General features: G+C 39.2%; 1 protein-coding gene across 2 annotated transcripts in view; it reads left to right on the top strand.

Annotated features, from left to right (window-relative positions):
* antxr2a (ANTXR cell adhesion molecule 2a) overlaps positions 1–25000 on the top strand; it is a 116552-nt gene that overhangs the window by 31682 nt on the left and 59870 nt on the right. For both annotated transcript variants that reach the window (XM_061931187.2, XM_072912383.1), the window contains 5 exons: positions 1410–1470; positions 2435–2530; positions 8009–8078; positions 21820–21898; positions 21970–22065. In XM_061931187.2, coding sequence (XP_061787171.2) covers positions 1410–1470; positions 2435–2530; positions 8009–8078; positions 21820–21898; positions 21970–22065 — 402 coding nt within the window. The remainder of the gene's footprint in view (positions 1–1409; positions 1471–2434; positions 2531–8008; positions 8079–21819; positions 21899–21969; positions 22066–25000) is intronic.

The raw sequence follows: 25000 nt of genomic DNA on the forward strand, positions 1-25000 counted from the left end.
AACAATTCATCATCATCCTCACAAAGGGTTTCAAAAGTGTATTTGTGTGTCTTTGTGGCCATGTCCGGGTCTAAGTTGGTTGTCAAAGTTGACCAACTTGTGTGTTTATGTCCACAACCTTCTACTATATAACATGTTGCATATTTTGTGTTTTACCAAATAAAAGCAGAAGTTGACTTTGATAAAAAAGACATGAAAAGGAAGACTAGATGGATGTGCAGATGTCATCATTGACAGGAAATAATACAACAAAAGGAAGAAACAAACACTTTTGGATCCCTGATCCTTTTAGTGGCATTTTTGTTTCACTGTCTTTGCTCCAAAAATAATAATGAATCAAAATCAACGTTATAAAGTATTGACCTTTTTTGGTTTCAAGTATTTCACATCAAATATTCCACTTTCAACGTTTTCTTGGGGGGAAATATTGCATGTAACGTTTGTTTGACATCAAAAACAGACTTTTCTTCACCAAAAGGGCATACAAATGCGTTTTATATTAACATTTGGAGTCAATCTAGAGATTTAAACACTGACAAATGTACATATTGTATATTACATATGTGTGTATGTATGTATACATGTGTGTATGTATACGTATGTATGTGTGTAAATATATACATATACACACACACATATATATATATATATTATATATACACATATATATATATATATATATATATATATATTTATGTACGTATGTATATATATATATATATATATATATGTGTGTGTGTGTGTGTGTGTGTGTGTGTGTGTGTGTATATATATATATATATATATACACACACACATATATATATATATGTATATGTGTATGAATGTATGTATATGTATCACACACACACAGACTCACACACACACACACACACACAGCCAAATGAAAAGAATGAAAATGTTTTCATATTTCATCAGAATAAGTTAGGACGCCCCTGTGTCAGAGCGATGCTAACATTAGCCAGTTAGCTGCAGATGAGATTGTAAGTGCAGTGATGGCAAACATCTTGTGTTGTTTTTATCCCAGGAAGTCATTATTCTGGAATAAACTTCCTCTCCCTCCTCATGTCAACATCAGATGGAAGGTCCAAGTGGGGAGGGACATTTGCAGAGTGCCTCATTTACTGTGTGACAGACAGCTCTTTATATGTTCATAGTCCTCCTTCATCTCATGGAATAGTCCTCCTTCTTTTCATGTATAAGTCCTCATCTCATGTAATAGTCCTCAGCTCTTTGTTGCACCTTCATCTGTTTGCCAAAGTTAGTTGTCATGACCTGTCTCTCTGCAGATACTGTTGTCATGACCTGTCTCTCTGCAGATACTGTTGTCATGACCTGTCTCTCTGCAGATACTGTTGTCATGACCTGTCTCTCTGCAGATACTGTTGTCATGACCTGTCTCTCTGCAGATACTGAAGAGATCCTGCACAGAGATCCTGAGTGTGGAGCCCTCCAGCGTCTGTGTCAACCGTGAGTGCACTTCTTTCTCCATCATCATACATGATTCTTCTTCTCATGCACACATCATACATGTCCTCACACATGATGATTCTTCTTCTCATGCACACATCATACATGTCCTCACACATGATGATTCTTCTTCTCATGCACACATCATACATGTCCTCACACATGATGATTCTTCTCATGCACACATCATACATGTCCTCACACATGATGATGATCCATCTTTGTCCTGTTATTTGATTGAATGACGGAACATGAAACTGGTGGCGCTCCTTTAATGAGCCCACACTGTTAAATGTTGCCTACAGAGGAATATCAGCTCCAAGTATTGATTATCGGCCTCCTTGACTACTAATAATGGGTATTAGTATCAGTTGATCTCTGCGTGGCCAGACCACACACACACACACACACACACACACACACCTTAGAGCACAACAATAAAGAATTAAAACAATCCATGTGGACAAAATACATTTCTTAATTGATCTGTGTTTATACACCATTAATGCCCTTAATTGGTGTGATTAATGCATTCATCTGACAGCCCCACTAAAACTACAATTAGACAAGAAAGGTAATGGGAAAAAAAAACAACGGCAAAAGTTGATCACAAAGCAAAAAAAGTGCAATGAAATAATGAAAAGTTCACTTTTCTTTAATGTGGAATGTTTCTTTTTAGGTAGACCATTTGAATATCTGGCCTGGGATACACCTATTTGTTTTAACATCTCCAGATGATCACATGAACTAAGTCATCATTGTACTTGTGGTCTGACACACCTTTGTGTCCAGATGATCACATGAACTGACACACCTTTGTGTCAAGATGATCACATGAACTGACACACCTTTGTGTCCAGATGATCACATGAACTGACACACCTTTGTGTCCAGATGATCACATGAACTGACACACCTTTGTGTTCCAGATGATCACATGAACTGACACACCTTTGTGTTCCAGAGTCCTTCGACATCGTCCTGCGAGGGAATGGCTTCTCTCTGGGCCGCAGCAGTCACAATGTGGTGTGCAGCTTCACTGTGGACCAGCAGACCTTCAGTAAGTGCACACCACATTCACTCATTCACACATTCTTGCACTACACATTCACTCATTCACACATTATTGCACTACACATTCACTCATTCACACATTATTGCACTCCACATTCACTCGTTCACACATTCATGCACTCCACATTTACACATTCAACATTCTTGCACTCCACATTCATGCACTCCACAATCACACATTCACTCATTCACACATTAATGCACTCCACGTTCATGCACTCCACATTCACTCATTCACACATTCTTGCACTCCACATTTACACATTCAACATTCTTGCACTCCACATTCATGCACTCCACAATCACACATTCACTCATTCACACATTAATGCACTCCACGTTCATGCAGTCCACATTCACTCATTCACACATTCTTGCACTCCACATTTACACATTAATGCACTCCACATTCACTCATTCACACATTCATGCACTCCACATTCACTCATTCAACATTCTTGCACTCCACATTAATGCACTCCACAATCACACATTCACTCATTCACACATTCATGCACTCCACGTTTATGTACTTCACATTCACTCATTCACACATTCTTGCACTCCACATTTACACATTAGTGCTCTCCACAATCACACATTCGCTCATTCACACATTCATGCACTCCACATTCACTCATTCAACATTCTTGCACTCCACATTCATGCACTCCACAATAAAACATTCACTCATTCACACATTCATGCACTCCACATTCACTCATTCAACATTCTTGCACTCCACATTCATGCACTCCACAATAAAACATTCACTCATTCACTCATGCACTCCACGTTCATGCAGTCCATTCACTCATTCACACATTCTTGCACTCCACATTTACACATTAATGCACTCCACAATCACACATTCACTCATTCACACATTCATGCACTCCACATTCACTCATTCAACATTATTGCACTCCACATTCACTCATTCACACATTCTTGCACTACACATTCACTCATTCACACATTCTTGCACTCCACATTCACTTATTCACGCATTCTTGCACTACACAGTCACTCATTCACACATTATTGCACTCCACATTCACTCATTCACACATTCATGCACTCCACATTCACTCATTCAACATTCTTGCACTCCACATTCATGCACTCCACAATCACACATTCACTCATTCACACATTAATGCACTCCACGTTCATGCAGTCCACATTCACTCATTCACACATTCTTGCACTCCACATTTACACATTAATGCACTCCACATTCACTCATTCACACATTCATGCACTCCACATTCACTCATTCAACATTCTTGCACTCCACATTAATGCACTCCACAATCACACATTCACTCATTCACACATTCATGCACTCCACGTTTATGTACTTCACATTCACTCATTCACACATTCTTGCACTCCACATTTACACATTAATGCTCTCCACAATCACACATTCGCTCATTCACACATTCATGCACTCCACATTCACTCATTCAACATTCTTGCACTCCACATTCATGCACTCCACAATAAAACATTCACTCATTCACACATTCATGCACTCCACATTCACTCATTCAACATTCTTGCACTCCACATTCATGCACTCCACAATAAAACATTCACTCATTCACTCATTCACTCATGCACTCCACGTTCATGCAGTCCATTCACTCATTCACACATTCTTGCACTCCACATTTACACATTAATGCACTCCACAATCACACATTCGCTCATTCACACATTCATGCACTCCACATTCACTCATTCAACATTATTGCACTCCACATTCACTCATTCAACATTCTTGCACTCCACATTCATGCACTCCACAATCACACATTCACTCATTCACACATTCATGCTCTCCACGTTTATGCACTCCACATTCACTCATTCACACATTCTTGCACTCCACATTTACACATTAATGCACTCCACAATCACACATTCGCTCATTCACACATTCATGCACTCCACATTCACTCATTCAACATTCACACATTCATGCACTCCACATTCACTCATTCAACATTCTTGCACTCCACATTAATCCACTCCACAATCACACATTCACTCATTCACACATTCATGCACTCCACGTTTATGTACTTCACATTCACTCATTCACACATTCTTGCACTCCACATTTACACATTAATGCTCTCCACAATCACACATTCGCTCATTCACACATTCATGCACTCCACATTCACTCATTCAACATTCTTGCACTCCACATTCACTCATTCAACATTCTTGTACTCCACATTAATGCACTCCACATTCACACATTCACTCATTCACACATTCATGCACTCCACGTTTATGTACTCCACATTCACTCATTCACACATTCTTGCACTCCACATTTACACATTAATGCACTCCACAATCACACATTCGCTCATTCACACATTCATGCACTCCACATTCACTCATTCAACATTCTTGCACTCCACATTCATGCACTCCACAATCACACATTCACTCATTCACACATTCATGCACTCCACGTTTATGTACTTCACATTCACTCATTCACATTCTTGCACTCCACATTTACACATTAATGCTCTCCACAATCACACATTCGCTCATTCACACATTCATGCACTCCACATTCACTCATTCAACATTCTTGCACTCCACATTCATGCACTCCACAATAAAACATTCACTCATTTACACATTCATGCACTCCACGTTCATGCAGTCCATTCACTCATTCACACATTCTTGCACTCCACATTTACACATTAATGCACTCCACAATCACACATTCGCTCATTCACACATTCATGCACTCCACATTCACTCATTCAACATTCTTGCACTCCACATTCACACATTCATGCACTCCACAATCACACATTCACTCATTCACACATTCATGCTCTCCACGTTTATGCACTCCACATTCACTCATTCAACATTCTTGCACTCCACATTCATGCACTCCACAATCACACATTCACTCATTCACACATTCATGCACTCCACGTTTATGCACTCCACATTCACTCATTCAACATTCTTGCACTCCACAATCACACATTCACTCATTCACACATTCATGCAGTCCATATTCACACATTCATGCACTCCACATTTACACAGTCAGGCACGCCACACAGATGTATAGTGAGTGTGATACCATGGAGATGCAGATGTATAATGAGTGTGATACCATGGAGATGCAGATGTATAGTGAGTGTGATACCATGGAGATGCAGATGTATAGTGAGTGTGATACCATGGAGATGCAGATGTATAGTGAGTGTGATACCATGGAGATGCAGATGTATAGTGAGTGTGATACCATGGAGATGCAGATGTATAGTGAGTGTGATACCATGGAGATGCAGATGTATAATGAGTGTGATACCATGGAGATGCAGATGTATAGTGAGTGTGATACCATGGAGATGCAGATGTATAATGAGTGTGATACCATGGAGATGCAGATGTATAATGAGTGTGATACCATGGAGATGCAGATGTATAATGAGTGTGATACCATGGAGATGCAGATGTATAATGAGTGTGATACCATGGAGATGCAGATGTATAATGAGTGTGATACCATGGAGATGCAGATGTATAATGAGTGTGATACCATGGAGATGCAGATGTATAGTGAGTGTGATACCATGGAGATGCAGATGTATAATGAGTGTGATACCATGGAGATGCAGATGTATAGTGAGTGTGATACCATGGAGATGCAGATGTATAGTGAGTGTGATACCATGGAGATGCAGATGTATAATGAGTGTGATACCATGGAGATGCAGATGTATAGTGAGTGTGATACCATGGAGATGCAGATGTATAATGAGTGTGATACCATGGAGATGCAGATGTATAGTGAGTGTGATACCATGGAGATGCAGATGTATAATGAGTGTGATACCATGGAGATGCAGATGTATAGTGAGTGTGATACCATGGAGATGCAGATGTATAATGAGTGTGATACCATGGAGATGCAGATGTATAATGAGTGTGATACCATGGAGATGCAGATGTATAGTGAGTGTGATACCATGGAGATGCAGATGTATAATGAGTGTGATACCATGGAGATGCAGATGTATAGTGAGTGTGATACCATGGAGATGCTGCCTGTGTAATAATACTGTGTGTGTGTAATAATACTGTAGTGTGTGTGTAATACTGTACTGTGTGTGTAATAATACTGTACTGTGTGTGTAATAATAATGTACTGTGTGTGTAATAATACTGTGTTTGTGTGTAATTATACTGTGTGTGTGTGTGTGTGTGTGTGTAATAATACTGTGTGTGTGTATTAATACTGTGTGTGTAAAAATACTGTAATATGTGTGTAATAATACTGTGTGTGTGTGTGTGTAATAATACTGTACTGTGTGTGTAATAATACTGTAGTGTGTGTGTAATAATACTGTAGTGTGTCTGTAATAACATTGTACTGTGTGTGTAATAACACTGTAGTGTGTGTGTAATAATACTGTAATGTGTGTGTAATAACACTGTAGTGTGTGTGTGTGTGTAATATTACTGTACTGTACTGTGTCTGTAATAATACTGTGTGTGTGTAATAATACTGTAGTGTGTGTGTAATAACACTGTAGTGTGTGTGTAATAATATTGTAGTGTGTGTGTAATAATACTGTACTGTGTGTGTAATAATACTGTGTGTGTGTGTAATAACACCGTAGTGTGTGTGTAATAACACTGTAGTGTCTGTAATAATACTGTACTGTGTGTGTAATAATACTGTGTGTGTGTAATACTGTACTGTGTGTGTAATAATACTGTAGTGTGTATGTGTGTGTGTGTGTGTGTAATAATACTGTACTGTGTGTGTAATAATACTGTACTATGTGTGTAATAATACTGTACTGTGTGTGTAATAATACTGTAGTGTGTGTGTAATAATACTGTAGTGTGTGTGTAATAACACTGTAGTGTGTGTGTAATAATACTGTAATGTGTGTGTAATAACACTGTAGTGTGTGTGTAATAACACTGTAGTGTGTGTGTAATATTACTGTACTGTGTAATAATATTGTGTGTGTGTAATAATACTGTAGTGTGTGTGTAATAACACTGTAGTGTGTGTGTAATAATATTGTAGTGTGTGTGTAATAATACTGTACTGTGTGTGTAATAATACTGTGTGTGTGTGTGTAATAACACTGTAGTGTGTGTGTAATGACACTGTAGTGTCTGTAATAATACTGTACTGTGTGTGTAATAATACTGTGTGTGTGTAATACTGTACTGTGTGTGTAATAATACTGTAGTGTGTGTGTGTGTGTGTAATAATACTGTGTGTGTGTGTGTAATAATACTGTACTATGTGTGTAATAATACTGTAGTGTGTGTGTAATAATACTGTACTATGTGTGTAATAATACTGTAGTGTGTGTGTAATAATACTGTAGTGTGTGTGTAATAATACTGTGTGTGTGTGTGTGTGTGTGTGTGTGTTTAGATCACAAGCCCAGCACGGTGCGTAATGACTACCTGCTGTGTCCTGCACCCAGACTCTACCAAGTGGGACAGTAAGTGTTTCTTCTTCATTATTATTCCAGAAAGGAGAAGAATGTCATTACAAAGAAAATCTGTCAACTCTCAGAAGGTTTTTTTTCAGACAAAAAATACCTTCTGGCACAGAAAAAAAACAAGGTTTGCAACAAAAATGACAAGAACCTTGAACTTTCTCTCCTGGGAATTTGTTTCAGGAACTCAAATGTCAATTATTAAATGACAATATACACCGAGCATGTTCCTAGCCCTTTCCTGCTCCGTCACTGTTAGGCATGTAAAAGAACATTGTGGCCCCATATATACATGTAGTAACATTCATAATAACATGTAATATATACATGATGTAAGTATATATGTCATGTAGTAACATTCATAATAACATGTAATATATACATGATGTAAGTATATATGTCATGTAGTAACATTCATAATAACATGTAATATATACATGATGTAAGTATATATGTAGTATCTAGTAACATTCATAATAACATGTAATATATACATGATGTAAGTATATATGTCATGTAGTAACATTCATAATAACATGTAATATATACATGATGTAAGTATATATGTCATGTAGTAACATTCATAATAACATGTAATATATACATGATGTAAGTATATATGTCATGTAGTAACATTCATAATAACATGTAATATTTACATATTTTGACGTATTAATGTCAGACACATCAGAACGCTCACTTTCCCTTCAACAACAACAAGACTACTAATCATGGCAGACTAGATGAGAGACATACATACATAACAAAACAATCACTTACTGTATAATGTCTGCTCTCACTGAGATAAAGACCGATGGGATGTTTATATCTTCCTCTTTACATCAATAATTCATCATCATCCTCATGAAGGTTTAAAAAAAAAAAAAGTATAGTAAACAAGCATCTTTTGGTGTCTTTCTGGCCATGTCCGGGTCTAAGTTGGGTGTCAAAGTTGACCAACTTGTGTGTTTATGTCCACAACCTTCTACTATCCAGGTGAGAGACATGATTTATCATCTGGAATTAACTTTCACCAACTCCGAGGCCATGCAGCAGCTTAATATGTCAATATAGCAGCATAAGCTAATTAGCTCTCTGTGATAACTGCGTGGCTAAAAGTAGTTCCTCGGTGTTAGCTCTTGTATTAACAATATGGCTAATACTTGTTAATATTCAGGTCACCACATATAAATGGAGTATTGTTGGCACTTTTTAGATGTTTTTTTAGAGGACTTTATGGATGCAATAGTGCATTGTTAGCCACCTCCTACTTGCCATATTTTATGACTTAGAATGCATAAAAAACAAAAAGGATTGTGACTGACAGGTACAATTCCAAAAACAGACAAACTGGCTTCAAAGCCAGGTCAGAAGGTTTGCTATTTAATGTTTTATTTTGAATAAGCGGTAGAAAATGGATGGATGGATTTTGCTCTTTTGAGATTCATTCTATTTAGTCCAAAACTAATTCAGATTTCAGTTAAATTGTTTTATGTGTATATATACATGTGTATGTATGTATATATACATATATATGTATGTATATATATATATATATATATATATGTATATATATATGTATATATTATACGTGTAGTTGAAGTCACATGGTGATTATACGTGTAGTTGAAGTCACATGGTGATTATACATGTAGTTGAAGTCACATGGTGATTATACGTGTAGTTGAAGTCACATGGTCATTATAGGTGTAGTTGAAGTCACATGGTGATTATAGGTGTAGTTGAAGTCACATGGTGATTATACGTGTAGTTGAAGTCACATGGTGATTATACGTGTAGTTGAAGTCACATGGTGATTATAGGTGTAGTTGAAGTCACATGGTGATTATAGGTGTAGTTGAAGTCACATGGTCATTATAGGTGTAGTTGAAGTCACATGGTCATTATACGTGTAGTTGAAGTCGCATGGTGATTATACGTGTAGTTGAAGTCACATGGTGATTATACGTGTAGTTGAAGTCACATGGTGATTATACGTGTAGTTGAAGTCACATGGTGATTATAGGTGTAGTTGAAGTCACATGGTGATTATAGGTGTAGTTGAAGTCACATGGTGATTATAGGTGTAGTTGAAGTCACATGGTGATTATACATGTAGTTGAAGTCACATGGTGATTATAGTTGTAGTTGAAGTCACATGGTGATTATAGGTGTAGTTGAAGTCACATGGTGATTATAGGTGTAGTTGAAGTCACATGGTGATTATAGGTGTAGTTGAAGTCACATGGTGATCATAGGTGTAGTTGAAGTCACATGGTGATTATAGGTGTAGTTGAAGTCACATGGTGATTATAGGTGTAGTTGAAGTCACATGGTGATTATAGGTGTAGTTGAAGTCACATGGTGATTATAGGTGTAGTTGAAGTCACATGGTGATTATAGGTGTAGTTGAAGTCACATGATGATTATACGTGTAGTTGAAGTCACATGGTGATTATAGGTGTAGTTGAAGTCACATGGTGATTATAGGTGTAGTTGAAGTCACATGGTGATTATAGGTGTAGTTGAAGTCACATGGTGATTATAGGTGTAGTTGAAGTCACATGGTGATTATACGTGTAGTAGAAGTCACATGGTGATTATAGGTGTAGTTGAAGTCACATGGTGATTATAGGTGTAGTTGAAGTCATTAAAGTAGGGTGTGCTGCACAAGTCTCAGCATCTTTCATGTGTTAAAGTGTCTCCTCAAGCATGTAAAGGCGCTGTGGCCAAAGTGTGGGCGTGTGCTTAATGAACAGTTGGCGGCCCATCAAGTAGTTAACTAGTTGTAAACACATCTGCTGGAGGGGCTTTTAAAAGGTTGTGCGACAGATGCGGCCTTTCCCTTTTTTTTGATTGTAAATAATTCACAGCGCTCCGACAATCCCCCACTCCCAAGCCCCCCCGCATCCCCCCTCCCAGCCCCCCCGCCTCCCCCCTCCCAGCCCGGGAACGCCAGCGGACGGCCATCTGTCTGTGAACACCACCAAGTCTTCCCCAGGAAAATACCATTTCCTTGTTTGCATCTCAGACCACGCCCCCTCTGAGCGCGACCTCGAGTCCTCCTCGCCGCGCTGCCCCTCCCCCCCTCGCCTGCGGGGAAGTGGTTGCGCTCGTGTCCTCACCTGTTGTTTGCACAGAATGACACCTTGCAGGTACCACTCAATTATTAAGGGGGCACCGCCTCCTCCTCCTCCTCCACTCCAGCGAGGGTACGGAAATGTTTACGCTGGACTTTACGGGGGGATGTGCCTCCTCTGTGTGCAGGGAGCAGGAAGTGCAACTTTCTGATAAAAAAGTGACAAAAGTAATCATCCAACAAAGACAAAGTAAAACTAATATTTGCTCAAATGCATTTTGACATCTGGAGGTTTTTAGTCGAGATTATTATTGTTATTATTATTATCGCTGTGAATATTTGTCATTGTGTGGTATATTGGTGGTACATACCATACACGTATCATAGCAATATTTATGGTATATTGGTGGTACATACCATACACGTATCATAGCAATATTTATGGTATATTGGTGGTACATACCATACACGTATCATAGCAATATTTATGGTATATTGGTGGTACATACCATACACGTATCATAGCAATATTTACCATTTAAAAATCAATAATTAGTCAAGCAATAAGCACTGCTCATATATATGTATATTTATATCTATCTGACTTATTTGAGTTCTTGTGAGAATTCTGGTGGGCGACAGTACGTCTCCCTGCATACTTGTCAAAACTTCCCATTTTTGCCTGGGAAATCCAGCGTTTGTCCTTCTTTCCCGGCGTCTTCCTCCCGTTGTGTTTGTTTTGACTACCGTATTTTCCGCACCATAAGGCGCCCTGGGTTATAAGCCGCGCCTTCAATGAACGGCATATTTCAAAACTTTGTCCACCTATAAGCCGCCCCGTGTTGTAAGCCGCATCTAACTGCGCTAAAGGAATGTCAAAAAAACAGTCAAATAGGTCAGTCAAACTTTAATAAAATATTAAAAACCAGCGTGATGTGGGCGCGCATGGAGTCGTATATCAACATGGACAGAGCTGCGTGAAAAAAGCCACCCGGCCTCTTCGCGTAAACTTAAACTTACCTTAACCACTCGCTCATCTTTTCTTCATCCATCCCTTCGAGTTAGCTTTTATGATGACGCCGGCTGGAAAGTTCTCTTTTGGCAAGGTCTTCCTTTTGAATCTCACCATGGGTGGAAGTTTCTGGCCATTAGCATGGCAAGCTAGAACCACAGTGAAGGAAGACTTCTCATTCCCTGTGGTGCGAATATTCACCGTACGTGCTCCCGTTGTATCCACAGTGCGGTTCACAGGAATATCAGTTGCTGTGAAATAGTAATCCGTGTGCGGATGGAGAGATTGCGTCTTTTCATGAACCGGATCCCTGACGCTTAGTAGGAGCCATTTTGTGGTCTTTACAGATGTAAACACACAAAGGAAATGAAACGTACGGTAATATCCGCGCGCTTTTTCTTCTTCTACGCGGGCGGGTGGTTGCTTACAGTAGAAGAAGAAGCGCTTCCTGTTCTATGGGGGCGGGTGCTTACCTTGGCGGTTGCTTGCGTAGAAGAAGAAGCGCTTCCTGTTCTACCGGGAAAAAAGATGGCGGCTGTTTACCGAAGTTGCGAGATCGAAACTTTATGAAAATGAATCGTAATATTAATCCATATATAAAGCGCACCGGGTTAAAAGCCGCACTGTCAGCTTTTGAGTAAATTTGTGGTTTTTAGGTGCGCCTAATAGTGCGGAAAATACGTTCAGCGACTCAACAATCCTCCGCCTGCCACACTTGGCAGTGTGGTCTCATTGAAGGAGCGCCACGAGTTTCATGTTCCATCAAATAACGCAACAGAGATGGACGCACATGAAGACCAGAGAAAAGATATCTCTGACAAAAAGTTGACAAATATGAGACACTTGTGGTTGAAGGCTATGTCAATAAACTTGTATTAATGATATAAGTCAAGAAGGTGAGGCAGCAGCTCACACATTCTCATACTTTCTGTAACATCAAGGAAGAAATGATGTCAGCCAATAGAACATGGAGACTAGACTGGGTTATGTTCTAAGTAGAGCTGTGGAAAATTAACTCATGTGATGAATGTTGCATTCTTCACATGCTCCTTTAACCCAGTCACATTATGCAGGCAGTTTTTATCCAGAAAAATATATCAAAAAATACAAGTTTGCTTATATATATAGTTTGCTTTTGATTTTTTGGTCAAGAACACTTAAATAAATGTTGTGAACTAAAATGTGACTTGTTATATTGTGTTTTGAAGTGAAATGAGTTATTTTGAAGCATGACTCTTAGTAGGTTTGAAGGTTCCCTAACCCTAGTCCGGGTTTAGAAGCATCTAACAGGTCCAAATGGAACCCATTTAGGCCCCACAGGGCTCTGGTAAGGTCCCAAAACCACCCAAGTGGTCCCAATGATAAATGGGGTTGGCCAAAACCGACTTGTCCCAAAGGGTTCACAATTAACCCAAAAGGGCCCCGGACTTTTTGGCCGCATTTCAGACTTTTCAGACCAGAGGTGAGTCCGTTTTGCGCTACTTTGGGCTCCTCTGGGACCTTTAGGGGGAAGATGTTCCCTTTTGGAATGCTTTGGAACCTTCAGGTCTGTAAGTTCTTCTGAGTCCTTGGACTTTCTCCCAGTAGAAGAAAATATGCTGCCTTGGGAGCTTCAACTACAACTTCCCTTGAGGTCGGATTTCCTACTGGGAAAGTCTGAGTTGGCTTCAAAGATGGCTGCCCTGCATGTAAACAATAATATAGGCTTCTACAATGTCCCTTAGCAGCACTTTTGGACTGTTTTTGTCCCATTTTTCCGTAAGTAGTTTATATTCAGACAAGACGAGTGCAGGAATGGATTTCTGACCTGGTCGCTGGAAGACTCACAACTCGACTGTGAGGTCACTCCCAGTTCCCACTTCTAACTTCCAGGGTAAATGGAAGGCACCAATAGACCCCAGTCCCTTTTGGAGACACTTCTGGTAAAGAAAATGTCCTTAAAGGTCTTCCACCTTTGTTGGAATTGCACCAAGAAACTCATCTTGACCTCACTTTAGTTGACAACTTGAAGGTTTTACGTCTGGGTGAGCTTCCAAGAATAGACTTGTCATTTGAAGAACAGACCTCCACGTTAAAGTAGAACATTTCTCCAAATGAAGGTCTGGTTAGAAAGCTGGTGGTCATGGCGGCGTCAAGAAAGACTTGAAAGCCACGGGACAACTTAAGTCCATGCGAGTCAGCAACCAAAGAATCTTGGCTGTAAGAAACACCTAAAACATATTTTTGGATCCATTTTTCGAAGGTTTTGGAAAATAGTTTCAAACCAGAAAAAAGTGCTGAAGACTTGAAGACCAGGACATCTCCAGATTGATGTTCTCCTTGACTTTCAAAGCCAGGACCAAGTTTCTCTTGCTCGGAACAGTTTTGGTCACTGCTGAAGTGAGTGGTTTTGCACGAGTTGGAGATCTAGAAGAAGGACACACAACCTCGCCGAGGCGCTAACAGCAACCCGAGTTGCTAGCATGACAGCGAGACAGGAGTGAATTCATCTCCATCTGTCCGTCAGAGTACTAACATCTGCAACATTCAAGAAGGTCTCATCTGGAGATCCCTGCTGTCAGCGGACTTTCTTCAGACGTGGTGGACTCCCACATATGTTCCACTGTGAATTATTCAACCTTTTTATCTTCTTTCACGGCAAGTTGGAAGTCCATTAGCGTCCCCTCGTCAGCCGGCCCAGATGTAGACCATCACCGAGGCTTAGCGTCAACCCGGGCCCGCTTTTTGACGGATGCGCCAGCCGTCCTTCTCCCTCGGAGCTGGCGTCACATTTTTGACTGATCCCTCGACTCCGTCTTTCGCTCAAACGCAAACCTTCTGCCCTCCGAACAGCTGCGCCTTCTTCCCCTCTCAATTATTCATCCCGCTTCTTCCTATAAAGTTGTTTCTTCACTCGTCCCAGCTGGGCTGCCAGGATGTTAACATGGCACAGATACAACTCTCACTCCACTACTTAGTCACCTGCTCCACACCAACTACAGCGTCCCTCGGTCTTGACCAAGACTTCTTTCTTCAATTCCTTCTTCATCAAAGTGTTGACTCTCAACTTTCTTTGGTCTCTCAGTGGATTATTTGTCAGTCGCAGTCAGTGAAAGAAAGTACAGAGTCTGAGTCTCCGACATGTTTGTTTGGACTGCATCCCACTCCGTCATACGTCTTAGTACCTTCCATGTTTGGACTGCATCCCACTCCGTCATACGTCTTGGTACCTTCCATGTTTGGACTGCATCCCACTCCGTGATACGTCTTAGTACTTTCTATGTTTTGACTGCATCCCACTCCGTGAAACGTCTTAGTACCTTCCATGTTTGGACTGCATCCCACTCCGTGATACGTCTTAGTACTTTCCATGTTTGGACTGCATCCCACTCCGTCATACGTCTTGGTACTTTCCATGTTTGGACTGCATCCCACTCTGTGATACGTCTTAGTACCTTCCATGTTTGGACTGCATCCCACTTTGTCATACGTCTTGGTACTTTCCATGTTTGGCCGTTTGATAGATGGTCAAGTCAAACCAGGGTGAAGTTTTGGAGAACATTTTCCTAGTAAAGCGAAACCTATCAAAAGTGGTGTGTACGAAACTAAAATTCTTCCGGGAAGCTGCTCGACTTTCGATTCGTTGGACTTTCAAAGGGATTTCATCACTTCATTCTCTTAGAGGATTTGATTCCGAGTAGATTCCAAGACTTGTTGCCAGGTGTTTTGGGAGTATCTTACGAGAGGCGGAGCCTGTTGAGACTGCTGAGTAAGACTTGTGGGCAATGATGGTTGCCCTCTGGACTTTTTCTACATTTTAATAGAAGTATCCATTTTTTAAAATAAGTTTCACGACCATCTCCATGCAAACAGAAGGAACTTCCGACCTGTTTAGAAAAAGTGTCATTACAATTGTGATACCACAAAATACATCGCAAGAATCAACTTGAATAGAGAATGGATCCTGAATGAAATAGAATCGTTAGGTAGCCAAATATTCATAGCCCTATTTACCTTTTTGAAGTCTTAGTTTCTTCTCATAAACGCTTATTTAGTGAGACGAAAAGAAATGTAAAACTGCATCAAAGTACACCAATTAAAGATGCATCAATTAGCTATTTTTTTTTTAATCAAATCGTAGCTCTTTGTACAAACCTCGTTTCCATATGAGTTGGGGAATTGTGTTAGATGTAAATATAAACGGAATACAATGATTTGCAAATCCTTTTCAAGCCATATTCAGTTGAATATGCTACAAAGACAACATATTTCATGTTCAAACTGATAAAAAAAAATTTTTGTTGAAAGTAATCATTAACTTTAGAATTTAATGCCAGCAACACGTGACAAAGAAGTTGGGAAAGGTGGCAATAAATACTGATAAAGTTGAGGAATGCTCATCAAAGACTTATTTGGAACATCCCACAGGTGTGCAGGCTAATTGGGAACAGGTGGGTGCCATGATTGGGTATGAAAGTAGATTCCATGAAATGCTCAGTCATTCACAAACAAGGATGGGGCGAGGGTCACCACTTTGTCAACAAATGCGTGAGCAAATTGTTGAACAGTTTAAGAAAAAACAGCTATTGCAAGGAATTTAGGGATTTCTCCATCTACGCTCCGTAATATCATCAAAGGGTTCAGAGAATGTGGAGAAATCACTGCACGTAAGCAGCTAAGCCCGTGACCTTCCATCCCTCAGGCTGTACTGCATCAACAAGCCACATCAGTGTGTAAAGGATATCACCACATGGGCTCAGGAACACTTCAGAAAGCCACTGTCAGTAACTACAGTTGGTCGCTACATCTGTAAGTGCAAGTTAAAACTCTACTATGCAAGGCAAAAAAACGTTTATCAACAACACCCAGAAACGCAGTCGGCTTCGCTGGGCCTGAGCTCATCTAAGATGGACTGATACAAAGTGTAAAAGTGTTCTGTGGTCTGACGAGTCCACATTTCAAATTGTTTTTGGAAACTGTGGACGTCGTGTCCTCCGGACCAAAGAGGAAAAGAACCATCCGGATTGTTCTAGGCACAAAGTGTAAAACCAGCATGTGTGATGGTATGGGGGTGTATTAGTGGCCAAGACATGGGTAACTTACACATCTGTGAAGGCGCCATTAATGCTGAAAGGTACATACAGCTTTTGGAGCAACATATGTTGCCATCCAAGCAACGTTACCATGGACGCCCCTGCTTATTTCAGCAAGACAATGCCAAGCCACGTGTTACATCAACGTGGCTTCATAGTAAAAGAGTGCGGGTACTAGACTGGCCTGCCTGTAGTCCAGACCTGTCTCCCATTGAAAATGTGAAGCCTAAAATAGCAGAAGGGAGACCCCCGGACTGTTGAACAACTTAAGCTGTACATCAAGCAAGAATGGGAAAGAATTCCACTTCAAAAATGTGTCTCCTCAGTTCCCAAACCTTTACTGAGTGTTGTTAAAAGGAAAGGCCATGTAACACAGTGGTGAACATGCCCTTTCCCAACTACTTTGGCACGTGTTGCAGCCATGAAAAGATGGATAAGTGAGGAGAGTGTTTTGCATTCTGTCCCATCATGCCTTGCAACTGTAATTTAGAATGTTTTATGCTGGTGGGACATTTTGTTTGTAATATCCAGAGAGTGGAGTGAGCAGGTTGTGTTATGTGTGACCGTTTTTCCTATGTCATGACTAGGGGAGGTTGTTTGGATTTAGTCATATAAGTAAACACTGTGCATGTACATGGTAACTGCAGTGTTGTACTGTACTGCTGCACATCTTGTACAAGGTCTTTGGATCACAGGGTGGGAGGTTCATCGTCTTCTTCCTGCTCCGTTAATAACCTGCCTGCCATTATCATGTCATATTTGACACGCCATCAACACCTTTACATCCACACCTTTACACATTCTTATTTTTGTTGCATCAGAAATGAATAAGAATGGAATAATTGTGTTATCGTTCAAATTAATATTTGAGCTATTAGTTATATTTGAAGTAGGAATGATATTTATACATAAGAATGATGATGATCTTAGTTTTAGTGGTCATTTTGTCCCAAATAAAAGACAAATGCTTCCACACATTATATTTACTTCTACTCCACTTGATTGTCATTGGAAAAAGAATACTTTGATTTCAGTATTAACGTCTTCAAAGAGCTTGAAATACTCTGACTTACTCCAAATACACCTTTTCCTCATTTGCATAAAGGTGCTCCAGCACACAGGAAAGAGGAAGTGCTCGTTGCAGCACGCTAACCTGCAGAAAGTCCTATGACTTATTTAGCGGGCCCACGCCATAATGGCCACAATTAAAAGACTAACGATGAACGGCAGCCCAATTTCCATATGTCTATTATGCCTCCTCCAATTACCTGCGCTTAATGAGAAGTCTGCACACGCCCCCCATGTGTGTGTGTGTGTGTGTGTGTGTGTGTGTGTGTGTGTGTGTGTGTGTGTGTGTGTGTGTGTGTGTGTGAATAATAATAAGAAAAGGTCTCTTTGCTTTGGATTTGTCCTGAAGCGACGCCCCGGGCCTCCAGTCCTCTCGTGGATGAGAACAGATGAGCGAGTCCGTGAGCCTCCACGCTAAATATTCCACTTATTTACACACTAAACTAAATATTCCACTTATTTACACACTAAACTAAATATTCCACTTATTTACACCCTAAACTAAATATTCCACTTATTTACACACTAAACTAAACATTCCACTTATTTACACCCTAAACTAAATATTCCACTTATTTACACCCTAAACTAAATATTCCACTTATTTACACACTAAACTAAATATTCCACTTATTTACACACTAAACTAAATATTCCACTTATTTACACCCTAAACTAAATATTCCACTTATTTACACACTAAACTAAATATTCCACTTATTTACACACTAAACTAAATATTCCACTTATTTACACACTAAACTAAATATTCCACTTATTTACACACTAAACTAAATATTCCACTTATTTACACACTAAACTAAATATTCCACTTATTTACACACTAAACTAAATATTGCACTTATTTACACACTAAACTAAATATTCCACTTATTGACACACTAAACTAAATATTCCACTTATTGACACACTAAACTAAATATTCCACTTATTTACACACTAAACTAAATATTCCACTTATTTACACACTAAACTAAATATTCCACTTATTTACACACTAAACTAAATATTCCACTTATTTACACACTAAACTAAATATTCCACTTATTTACACACTAAACTAAATATTCCACTTATTTACACACTAAACTAAATATTCCACTTATTTACACACTAAACTAAATATTCCACTTATTTACACACTAAACTAAATATTCCACTTATTTACACACTAAACTAAATATTCCACTTATTTACACACTAAACTAAATATTCCACTTATTTACACACTAAACTAAATATTCCACTTATTTACACACTAAACTAAATATTCCACTTATCTACACACTAAACTAAATATTCCACTTATTTACACACTAAACTAAATATTCCACTTATTTACACACTAAACTAAATATTCCACTTATTTACACACTAAACTAAATATTCCACTTATTTACACACTAAACTAAATATTCCACTTATTCAACACTAAACGTTCAAGCAGCACTCGTGTGCTCTGATGCAACTTGTTGATGGCGCCGCTCTCTCGCTCGGACACAAAAACACAATCTTGATCCCACAAATGAAACTTTTGCAAATGTCAACGTCTCCCCAAACTTGTCTTATTGTCATTGTGTTATTAACCTGTAATTAACATCTTATTACACATAACATTATGTTATTAACCTGTTATTAACATCTTATTATACATAACATTATGTTATTAACCTGTAATTAACATCTTATTACACACATTATGTTATTAACCTGTAATTAACATCTTATTATACACATTATGTTACTAACCTGTAATTAACATCTTATTACACACATTATGTTATTAACCTGTAATTAACATCTTATTATACATAACATTATGTTATTAACCTGTAATTAACATCTTATTATACATAACATTGTTATTAACCTGTAATTAACATCTTATTACACACATTGTTATTAACCTGTAATTAACATCTTATTATACATAACATTATGTTATTAACCTGTAATTAACATCTTATTATACATAGCATTATGTTATTAACCAGTAATTAACATCTTATTATACATAACATTATGTTATTAACCTGTAATTAACATCTTATTACACATAACATTATGTTATTAACCTGTAATTAACATATTATTATACATAACATTGTTATTAACTTGTAATTAACATCTTATTATACATAGCATTATGTTATTAACCTGTAATTAACATCTTATTACACACATTATGTTATTAACCTGTAATTAACATCTTATTATACATAACATTATGTTATCAACCTGTAATTAACATCTTATTATACATAGCATTATGTTATTAACCTGTAATTAACATCTTATTACACACATTATGTTATTAACCTGTAATTAACATCATATTATACATAACATTATGTTATTAACCTGTAATTAACATCTTATTATACATAACATTGTGTTATTAACCTGTAATTAACATCATATTATACATAACATTATGTTATTAACCTGTAATTAACATCTTATTGTACATAACATTATGTTATTAACCTGTAATTAACATCTTATTGTACATAACATTATGTTATTAACCTGTAATTAACATCTTATTATACATAACATTATGTTATCAACCTGTAATTAACATCTTATTATACATAGCATTATGTTATTAACCTGTAATTAACATCTTATTACACACATTATGTTATTAACCTCTAATTAACATCTTATTATACATAAGCCCCCCCCCCCCCCCCCACACACACACACACACACACACACACACACACCTTGACGACATCTTGTCCCATCCATTTGTGCTAGCATTTTAGCTCATTCTCATCATTTAAAGCAAAAATGAAGGGGTGTTGAGACATGCCGCCATCTTGCAAGTATGCTAACTCTTCCCGCCATAATGGCTAATGTTAGCATGTGATTGTTTTATGCTAGCTTCTTTGCAATTTTTGTATGTTTGAACCTAAAAATCATGGCTTTTGATACTTGCCGCCATATTGCAAGTATGCTAACTGTTAAAATAGCTAACGTTAGCATGCTAACACTTTATGCTAGCTTTGTAGCTTGAGGTTCACAACACAGATAGCAGATCCATCAAAATGTCTTAGTTTGCATGCATTGCTTTGTTTGCTGTATCGTCTTGTTATTGTTGTTTTTCATCCGTAAATATACAAACCCCGTTTCCATATGAGTTGGGAAATTGTGTTAGATGTAAATATAAACGGAATACAATGATTTGCAAATCCTTTTCAAGCCATATTCAACTGAATATGGCTTGAAAAGGATAACACTATTTCCCAACTCATATGGAAACGGGGTTTGTAGATGAGGGGTTCCTGCAGGACCATGGGCGTCCTCATCAGTCCATAAACATGTACTATGTTCCTGCAGGACCATGGGCGTCCTCATCAGTCCATAAACATGTACTATGTTCCTGCAGGACCATGGGCGTCCTCATCAGTCCATAAACATGTACTATGTTCCTGCAGGACCATGGGCGTCCTCATCAGTCCATAAACATGTACTATGTCCCTGCAGGACCATGGGCGTCCTCATCAGTCTGAACAATGGCAAGTCGTTCATCTCCAGCTCGTACACCATCACCGCCTCCACATGTGTGAGTGCTTTGGTCTTCTTCTTCTTCCCTTGTTGCAAAGGAGCAGGATGACATGTTGTGCTGTTTTTCAGTCTGACGGCCTGGCGGTGGCCCTGGTCTTCCTGGTGCTGCTGGTCCTGGTGGCCCTGGCCCTCATGTGGTGGTTCTGGCCCCTGTGCTGCACTCTGGTGAGTCTTCCCTTGGAGCAAAGATGGAAAGTGGACATTTTGTCAAAGTGTTTGAAGGCGACGTTGACCAGTTGACATGTTTGGTGGTCAGCCCCGCCCCCTCCCCCCCTCGTCGCCTAGCAACAGCCAGTGAGGACGCAGTGTGATGGCGCAGAGTCACGTCACAAAAAGATGGCAGCGATTAGCGAGCGACAGATTGCGTGGAAGTGAACAAAATCTTTTGTTAGCGTGGTTGCTACCTGGGGAGCGAGGTGATTAATAATAAGCACTCAGATTGTTTCTGCTTTTTGCTGGATTTAACATCTTGTTAGTGTTTGAGCACCAATCATCTGCTCATCCTGGCAGCAGACTTCCAAACTGGAACACAACCTCCACTTCTTGGCCACAGCACATACCTTATATGGGCATTAGCACCACCATATATGGTCGACAGCACATACCTTATATGGTCACAGCACATACCTTATATGGTCGACAGCACATACCTTATATGGGCATTAGCACCACCATATATGGGCGACAGCACATACCTTATATGGGCATTAGCACAACCATATATGGGCGACAGCACATACCTTATATGGGCATTAGCACAACCATATATGGGCGACAGCATTTACCTTATATGGGCATTAGCACCACCATATATGGTCGACAGCACATACCTTATATGGGCATTATCACCACCATATATGGGCGACAGCACATACCTTATATGGGCATTAGCACCACCATATATGGACGACAGCACATACCTTATATGGGCATTAGCACCACCATATATGGGCAACAGCACATACCTTATATGGGCATTAGCACGACCATATATGGTCGACAGCACATACCTTATATGGGCATTAGCACAACCATATATGGGCGACAGCATTTACCTTATATGGGCATTAGCACCACCATATATGGTCGACAGCACATACCTTGTGGGTGTGAAGGTGGTGCTGTGGACACTTGATGGAGGCAGCAAGAGGTGTGGGTGTGTGAAGGTGGTGCTGTGTACACTTGATGGAGGCAGCAATAGGTATCAGTGTGTGAAGGTGGTGCTGTGGACACTTGATGGAGGTGTGGGTGTGTGAAGGTGGTGCTGTGTACACTTGATGGAGGTGTGGGTGTGAAGGTGGTGCTGTGTACACTTGATGGAGGCAGCAATAGGTGTGGGTGTGTGAAGGTGGTGCTGTGTACACTTGATGGAGGTGTGGGTGTGAAGGTGGTGCTGTGTACACTTGATGGAGGTGTGGGTGTGTGAAGGTGGTGCTGTGTACACTTGATGGAGGTGTGTGTGTGTGTGAAGGTGGTGCTGTGTACACTTGATGGAGGTGTGTGTGTGTGTGAAGGTGGTGCTGTGTACACTTGATGGAGGTGTGGGTGTGAAGGTGGTGCTGTGTACACTTGATGGAGGTGTGTGTGTGAAGGTGGTGCTGTGTGAGGCTGGCACTTAGTCCCTCTGCCCTAGGGCCCTTTGGAAAACAGTCTCAGCCACTTTAGAAGAATCCACAGCAGCTTCCATTTGGGGCTAAGATGGGGGGTAAGGTGGTGGGGGGGTGGGGGGGACACAGATGGCGGTCTCTTCCTGCTATTCCCTGTTGCAGCGGCGCAGTAAACATTGCGAGCGCTGGGCCGGACGTCACCTGGCGTGGAGATGGAAGCATATTCTGGAAAGGCAACAAAGGCATTAGAATGTAAAGCCGTGTGGCCAGCAGCATGTTTGTGTTGGTGCTGGCGCCATGTGTGCTTGTTAATATTTAAACCCCCGCTCTGCCAGCCTTCGCCAGGCGGGATGAGGCACCAGCTCTCGCCGAGTGGCGCCGCGCCAGCCCAGAGGTCACACAAGCTGTGGAGCCGTCATTTCTTTCTTTGTCCTTCATTTTGGAAATGAAAGCGCCCCGGGCTGCGATCAAAGGCGCCGCCCTCCGAGATGCGACGACTCGCGCCTTCAAAATAAAAGTGGGCAGACTTTATTTAGTCTGTTGTCACGCGGAGGTGACATCCACTCACATGTTTTAGTACTACTAAGTCACATCACAAGCAGTACTACACTTTATATACACCACATTTGAAATATTACTACAATATTTGACTCAATATTACACTTTTTATACACAACATTTGAAATATTACTACAATATTTGATTCAATACTACACTTTATATACACCACATTTGAAATATTACTACAATATTTGACTCAATACTACACTTTATATACACCACGTTTGAAATATTACTACAATATTTGACTCAATACTACACTTTATATACACCACATTTGAAATATTACTACAATATTTGACTCAATACTACACTTTATATACACCACATTTGAAATATTACTACAATATTTGATTGAATACTACACTTTATTTAGACATCAATTTGAAATATTAACTACAAATATTTGAGTGAATGATTGATCTTTGGGCACTATCATGTATAATAATGATGATGACACAATTATTGATCTTTGGGCACCTATCATGTATAATTTGGTATAATAATGAATGTATAATTTAGTATAATAATGATGATGACACAAGTTACAGTTAGAAACTCCTTCTGGTTGCATGGAGATTGTTTGAAAATGTATTTTTAAACATAGATTTTTATTAAAAAAATATATATACTTTTTTAAAATCTATTTTTATTATTTATTTGAATCGATTCACCATCCAGTAAAAAAAAAAAGATTGGCGGGTGAATGTGAAGTTGTATTTTTATATGTGTGTATATACATCCATCCATCCATTTTCTACCGCTTATTCCCTTACATATATATATATATATATATATATATATATATATATATATATATATATATATATATATATATATATATATATATATACATATATAAATATACAGACATATATACGTGTATATTTAAATATATAAATATATATATATGTGTATATATATGTATGTAT

This window comes from Nerophis lumbriciformis, linkage group LG03 (assembly GCF_033978685.3).
Source record: "Nerophis lumbriciformis linkage group LG03, RoL_Nlum_v2.1, whole genome shotgun sequence".
In the NCBI taxonomy this organism is placed as follows: Eukaryota; Metazoa; Chordata; class Actinopteri; order Syngnathiformes; family Syngnathidae; genus Nerophis; species Nerophis lumbriciformis.